The sequence below is a fragment of the Parambassis ranga genome, chromosome 16 (genome assembly GCF_900634625.1).
Source record: "Parambassis ranga chromosome 16, fParRan2.1, whole genome shotgun sequence".
Classification (NCBI taxonomy): Eukaryota; Metazoa; Chordata; class Actinopteri; family Ambassidae; genus Parambassis; species Parambassis ranga.
This window is the reverse complement of record NC_041036.1, coordinates 10351517-10358390: the sequence shown is the minus strand read 5'-3', so window position 1 is coordinate 10358390 and position 6874 is coordinate 10351517. Positions and strand designations below refer to the sequence as shown.

At 44.5% G+C, this 6874-nt stretch overlaps 2 protein-coding genes across 3 annotated transcripts; both read left to right on the top strand.

Annotated features, from left to right (window-relative positions):
- The first annotated feature begins 1584 nt into the window (after positions 1–1584).
- On the top strand, positions 1585–3063 carry LOC114448359 (IgGFc-binding protein-like). Its single transcript, XM_028425275.1, has 3 exons — positions 1585–2065; positions 2149–2477; positions 2548–3063. Exons 1-3 carry the CDS (start codon positions 1684–1686, stop codon positions 3061–3063), a joined length of 1227 nt encoding a protein of 408 aa, XP_028281076.1. The 5' UTR covers positions 1585–1683.
- A 261-nt stretch (positions 3064–3324) lies between these two features.
- LOC114448793 (alpha-tectorin-like) lies at positions 3325–5358 on the top strand. 2 transcript variants are annotated; one of them, XM_028425969.1, is made up of 4 exons: positions 3325–3802; positions 3877–4423; positions 4496–5038; positions 5114–5358. In XM_028425969.1, exons 1-3 carry the CDS (start codon positions 3563–3565, stop codon positions 4624–4626), a joined length of 918 nt encoding a protein of 305 aa, XP_028281770.1. In that variant the 5' UTR covers positions 3325–3562; the 3' UTR covers positions 4627–5038; positions 5114–5358. The 2 variants fall into 2 exon arrangements, with proteins under 2 accessions (XP_028281770.1, XP_028281771.1); XM_028425970.1 differs by having other exon boundaries at positions 4496–4970; positions 5114–5135.
- The last annotated feature ends 1516 nt before the right edge of the window (positions 5359–6874 follow it).

The window sequence follows — 6874 nt, the reverse complement described above, 5'->3', positions numbered from 1 at the left end:
AAACTTTCCGAGGCATGTAAATACCCGAAAGCTCGCAGTCCCCATTTATGTAGCGCAGCCATGCAGTGTGTCCTGCTGCTCTGTTTGTGCCTCTCAGGACTCGGTAAGTGTCACACGGCTCACATTGATTGCAGGAGGTGGGCTTTGATTAACCTGGACTCAAAGGTCATTATTTTGAGCAAACACCCTCAGTGCGCTGGACTACTGCCCTGCTAACGTGTGTCCCGTCTTGTTTGACCAAGACTCTCCCCTTTGGACAACAAAACATGCTTATCTGTGCCCCGGGAGGGAATTGGTGGTTAAAAACAAAAAAGTTTTATCTCTTTACATACACATACAAACACCACACTAACAACAGTCCATTTACCTTAAAAATAAGAATTTTGTTCTGTAACTTTTTTTAAACAGAAATGCTAAAAGTTACACAGGTAACAATACTGCAGCTTTAGGCAAGTAACTCTATACAGAATATTAACTGAAAGGTGAACTTACTGTTGAATGAGCTGTTGTTCCGAGTTTCTTCTAAAAACACTGCTGGTATGTTGATGCACCAATGCCAAGATCCTTGTTATCAAGGAAACTGCCTGTGTGTGTGTGTGTGTGTTGCACATTAATACAGGTGTATGCAGTCAGGAACTAGAAACTGTTCTTCATTGGCTGCTGAGCTTGTTGAAACATGACACCACCCCGTCTTATCTGTTCTACAAGTAGACTTGCTGTGTGCATATTGTGAAACGTGCTGCCTGCTCTCAGTGTAGAGATGTACAGTAATGGCTTTAGAGCCAGTGTGTTGTTTGCAGCTGCTGTCAGAGCAGTTTATCTTTGTTTGTTAGTCATGTTATTGCTTGCTCTATAATGCACATTTCCTGCAGTTGCGATGTGGGAGCATATTCAGATGATGATGTCTATTGAATAAAAAAAAACATGTGTAACTCAATTAAATGTTTTTCCTCTGCAGGGCTGTGTGGGGCCATGCCTGGCAGGAGGTTTCTGATGATGTTCCCCCCACATAATGACCCCACAGCAAATGTTGATCATCATGTGACAATCACAGCCACCGATGTTTGGACCTCAGTCACTGTGGAGGTTCTAGAAAGTAGCTTCTTGCAGCATATCTTCCTCTCTGCTGGCCAGTCCAAGTCGATCCACCTGCCGCTCTCAGTGGGAATGACCGGTGATCACTCGTCACACATCCTCAGTGTGACGTCTGTACAGCTGGTCACAGTCCTCGCCTCATTCTGCACCCACCCTGATTGCAAACACAGCTTCCTTCATGATGTATCCACCTGGGGGAAAACCTACTATCCTATTACTCCTGACTTCTCTAGCCTGACTGCTGTCAGCCAGATGGTGATCACTAGCTCAGGCCACAAGACATCAGTGGATGTTTTCCTCTCAGGGGACGTGCACTTCAACAACACTGTGCACCCCAGGGGTAGCATCCTGAGGCTGCATTTAGGGGCGCTGCAGAGTGTTTGCCTCCAGAGCAACACCAGCCTCTCTGGCTCAGAGATAAACTCCCAGCAGGCTGTAGGTGTTGTGGTTGGGTTTACATGTTCTGATTGCTCAACTGGATACTGCTTGTATGGATTTAGTGACCTAAAACCAGTCTCTGCATGGAGTTATAACTACATTCTCTCTCCAATCGCCGATGCAGGAGTGAGTTCTAGCTTCCTGTTGGCTATGGCGACTGTCAGCTCTTACCTGCAGGTTATCAACAGCACTTGGCAGGAGATCGTCTCTCTCACTGGGGGAGTTACGAAGGTCATCCCAGTTGTGACTACAGATATAATTCGAGTTACAAATGATGCCCCTCTTCAAGTAGTCTACTTCACACATGAGAATGGAAAGCATCCATCAGCTCTGACAATGGTGCCTTCAGTAGATGATATCTGCCAGGCTAAACACATGTTTGTCCCACATGATGCAACGGAATGGCTAGATGTGTTTCAGGACGCCTCCTCTGCTCATCTGTCTGATGATTCTCCTCCCCCCAGCATTGGACGCCATCTGTGCCTTATCAACAAAGCACTACAGAAACTATATTCAGAAGAGTGTGAGAAAAGTAAGCCCATTTTGATGACTTTAGATTACATGTTAAGTATGTGGTAAGCATATCAATGTTTTTTTCTTTTTTTTTTATCACAGCTGCAGCTGCTTGTGATGACTTATATTGTGCCCCCAAAAGGAAATGTTCTATCAGCAATGGAAAACCACTCTGCTCTTTAAAAACCAAAATCTGCTCTGCATGGGGAGGTCTCTTCTATCGCACGTTTGATGGACAAGATTTTATCCTACAGGGAAACTGCAACTATACGTTGGTTCAGACTACCTGTCCAGGTTTAAATGGTTCTGGTCCACTGCAGATTAATATAGCCAGAGCGTATTTGAACGGCGTCTCCACCATCCACACAGTGCAGATAAACATTCTGGGATTGAATATCTCCATAGTTAAAGATGACAAAAACCATGTCAGGGTAAGTCGTATAAACTTTGATCTAAATACAGTTTCATGGGTGTTTATTTAACTGCTTTATTCTTCCACAGGTTGATGGGCTAAAGATGAACCTGCCACTGATACTGTCATATGGGTCCGTGACCTTGTATCCAAGTGGCTCCAGCGTTGTTCTGGACACTATTTTTGGCTTGTCTCTGCAGTATGACTGGAAGCACCATGTCCAGATTGTGGTCAGCATGGAGTTGTATGGAGCTGTGTGTGGTTTGTGTGGAAATGCAGATCACAGCTCTTCAGGTAGTCCAATTGCATCTAATGCCACTTATAAGAGCCAGGCTATAGATTTTACCCTCCCGTTGGTGGACAGTGCCACAGGATCTGGTGTAGAAGATTGCGGTGGATTGTCATGTGCTCTGTGCAGTCTAAGCCAAACTAAAGGTTACCCTGGTGCAAATGGTGACACCTTCGGGACTAGGTGCAGTCTGCTGCAGCAGAGAGGAGGACCTTTTGCAGATTGTCACTCATATGTTGATCCTGAGCCATTTGTTCGTAGCTGTGTGGACAGCCTGTGTATATATGCACTGCTTCTTCAATGTGCAAGGTGCTGACAGCTTATGCCAACATCTGCCAGAAGCATGGGGCTAAAGTTCAACAATGGAGAGCAATCACCATGTGGCGTGAGTTTTTAAGAGTCTTTCTTACATTATATTGACTGAATTCAGTGAAAAAATAAAAATACAAAGTTTTCTCATTATTTGACAGACATGGTATGTCCTGCAAACAGCCACTATGAAGTGTGTGGTCCTGCATGCCCAGCAACCTGTGCTAACCCAGAGGCTCATGTTAATTGCACGCAGCCTTGTGTGGAGTTGTGCCAATGCAACAGGGGCTATCTGCTGAGTGGTGGAAGCTGTGTACCGCACACAGAGTGCGGTTGTGTTCAGCAAGGATCCTACTATCTCCCCAAAGAAAGCTTCTGGGTGGATGAACATTGCCAGGATAAATGTGTCTGCCAGCCAAACTCCAAGACTGTTATGTGTGCTCGGTCTCACTGCCAGGACCGTGAAGAGTGCAAAGTTGTGAATGGAATCCTAGGCTGTCACTTGAATGAGCCTGGTGTGTGCATTGTCAAAGGAGATTCTCATTACACCACCTTTGACGGGCATAAATTTGATGTCCATGGCTACTGCACATACTTACTTACTTCTCACTGTCCCACCTGGGGAGACTTGGATGACTTCATTGTGGAGGTCCAGAACCAGATTAAGGATGCAACTAATATCTCCTTTCGTCATGGTCTCTGGTTATTCCATTGAGCTGTCCAATCATTGGACGGACAGGGTTATGGTAGGTGTATTTTTTTCAGTATATCTTATGATGTTTTTAAGTGTTGCAGTGAAAAGAATGATCCTCTTTTACAGGTAAATGGCCTGCTGCTGCGTTTTCCTTCTGTGTTGAGTCAAGGCAAAGTAAAACTCTACATGACAGGACTTTCAAAGTACGTAGAGACTGACTTTGGGCTTATTGTGATGTACAGCTCTCGCATTGTCACTGTTCACATGCCACGTATCTTCTCTGGTGCTCTCTGTGGCCTGTGTGGGAACTTTAATGGTAATCCAGAGGATGACATGGTGCCTGATGATGACTCTGATTTTGCCCAGGCAGTGGGACACTGGCGAACCAACACTGAACGTGACTGTGTGGATACACCTGTGAGCAGGGCAAGTTGTAATTCAGAAGATATGGCTCTGTATAAGGGAAAAGATTGCTGTGGAAGGTTACTGGATTCAGAGGGAGCATTCCTGAGCTGCCACAAAACAGTTGATCCGCAGGATTTCTATGATAACTGTGTCTATAACCTCTGTTATGGCAACCAGGCCAATCTGTGTGAGATTTTGTCAGGCTATGTTGCTTTATGCCAAGAGATGGGAGCCACAGTGGATGAATGGAGGACCTCTGACTTCTGTAGTGAGTAAAATGTTAAGCTGTTAGCAGAATTGTTGTGCAGTATTTTTGAATCACATCTTTTTTGTTTCCTAGATCTTTTTTGCCCATCAAACAGTGAATACCAGCTGTGCCCCAGTAACACATCTACCTGTACAGAAAGCCCCAGTTCTCTAAAATGCAAAGAAGGCTGTTTCTGCAAACCTGGGATTTTTCAGTGGCGGTGAATGTGTGGCTGACTCTCACTGTGGTTGCAGTTATAATGGTGTTTACCACGAAATGTTCGAGAGCTTCTACCCCGACGAGCACTGTCAGCAGCACTGCATCTGTGTAGGTCACAGCACAGTACAGTGCACCAACTTTACATGTCCAAATGGAACTAAATGTGCCATCCAAGATGGGCACAGGGCCTGCCACAATTTGCAGCCAGTCACATGTACGCTCATGAGTGGAAGGCACTTCACAAGCTACCATGGACATAATTTTGACTTCAGTATGGGGAATTGTCGTTATGTGCTGTCACAAGTTTTTGATCAGGAAGAAAATGATCCCAAAGTTATTGTCCAGCAAGGTGAGCTGCACCTAAGTGCCTATGGAGTTAACCTATCATTGGAGAGGGAGCATTCAGGAAAAGCCAGAGTGAGATGCTGCACTTTAACAAACACAAACTGGCTAATGTGCCCTAATTGTAACCTTAATGTTTAAATTTTCCAGGTGGATGGTGTTCTGAGGGGGCTTCCTGTCCATCTGGTTCATATATCAGTGGTGCGTTCTGGCATTCTGACCCGCGTTGTGCTAGACAATGGGGTCGTTGTCACTTATGGCGGGCCTAATCTGATACAAATAGTAACTCCGGCCTTCCATAGAAAAATGTGTGGCTTGTGTGGGATTATCAGCACACTGCATGACAAACATAGCAGTTTTACAAGTGATATTTCCATCTTTGCATCTTCCTGGTCACTCTCACCGCCTGAAATGAACTGCTCCAAAGAATGTCCTCTCTGTTCAGCGTGCAGCTCTACCATGACAGCTGAATTTGCATCAGATGAGCTCTGTGGCACACTGCTTGCTTCTGCAGGATCCTTCAGTGGATGCCACTCCAATGTGAATACACAGCCCTTCTTTCAAAACTGTGTGACTGACTTGTGTATGTCGAATGGGAATGAAGAAGTCCTGTGCAGCAGGTTGAGGGAGTACACGTTTGCATGCCAGGAGGCAGGAGCTCAGGTCAAACCATGGAGGGGTGAAAAGTGCCGTGAGTATAATCAATCCTGACTCTCTACCATGTACATGTGTTTCATTAGTCAGTTATGGAGTGTCAGTGCATATAAATCAAACAAGTCTGCACACATGCTTCTGTCATACTTACTCAAACTCTGCTGAGTTCTATATGGGGAAGTTTCTAGAGTGATGTAAGGCTGGCTCAACTCTGTTAGTAGTGTATGTAAAACATTTTTTTCATCTCCCACAGTGCTCTCATGCCCTGTAAACTCTCACTACAATATATGTGTTGATGCATGTCCTGAGACCTGTGGTATTTTATCCAATATCCCATGCCCCTGGCATTGTTATGAGGGGTGTCGATGTAACTTTGGATACATGTGGAGTGGAAATGGCTGCCTCAGACCTGAGCAGTGCGGTTGCTTCCATAATGGACACTACTATGAGGTGAGTAGTTTTGATTAAGAAACCTTTATTAGTCCCACAATGGGGAAATTGCATTTTTGCAACGGCATACAGACAGCAAGGGATAAGTTAAAGTTTTGCATTGTTTTGTACCTAATGTACTTTTATTATTCATTATTTTTTGCACTAGTCTATATCTGGTACAAAGTTGGACATTTTCCCATGGGGTGGTCACATGCTTTTAACTTTCTACACACTGTGGCTGCATATAGTGTTGCAGTGTTTGAACTGTGTGTCCAGCTTGCATGCATTGTAAACTTTGACCCCTTTGCTTACAGAATTTCAGAGTTGATTATATAATGGCTGGTGCCACGTTGGTTTTTTAACAACAACAAAATGACTTTTTCCACACTTACAGAAATGTCATGTGACAGATCATCTGCTGCTCATTGGATTGTGGGTCAGAGTGGTCAGAACATACTGGTACATCTAACAAGCCATGCATTGGGGCATAATACATTGTTTCTGCTATATTAAAATATGTAGTAGGAGCACATTAGATCACAGTCATAGTTAGTGCCAGAGCTGAGCTTAGCAATAACCTGCTCCTGTTCCATGCCACAATAATAAAATGAATCGTAATGTCTTTGCCAAACATGCATCACCTGTACATGTGACACATGACTAATTACAAAATCCTTCGCCTTTGTGTGATTCTGATTTGTTGTTTTGCCTGGTGCTTAGAGAACTGTTGGGTAATGCACACAGTGACTCACTGTACTCTGTAGATCGGGGCGATAATGTGGACTGAAGGATGCTCTGAGAGCTGTAACTGCTCTGCAGCTGCTA

Bases quoted from the DNA above. Each gene is read 5' to 3' on its own strand.
- LOC114448359 (XM_028425275.1), top strand. From the start codon at position 1,684: ATGGCGACTGTCAGCTCTTACCTGCAGGTTATCAACAGCACTTGGCAG. The intron at 2,066-2,148 runs GTAAGCCCATTT...TTTTTATCACAG, and splicing joins TTCAGAAGAGTGTGAGAAAA to CTGCAGCTGCTTGTGATGAC. The intron at 2,478-2,547 runs GTAAGTCGTATA...ATTCTTCCACAG, and splicing joins ATGACAAAAACCATGTCAGG to GTTGATGGGCTAAAGATGAA.
- LOC114448793 (XM_028425969.1), top strand. From the start codon at position 3,563: ATGAGCCTGGTGTGTGCATTGTCAAAGGAGATTCTCATTACACCACCT. The intron at 3,803-3,876 runs GTAGGTGTATTT...CCTCTTTTACAG, and splicing joins ATTGGACGGACAGGGTTATG to GTAAATGGCCTGCTGCTGCG. The intron at 4,424-4,495 runs GTGAGTAAAATG...TTTGTTTCCTAG, and splicing joins GAGGACCTCTGACTTCTGTA to ATCTTTTTTGCCCATCAAAC.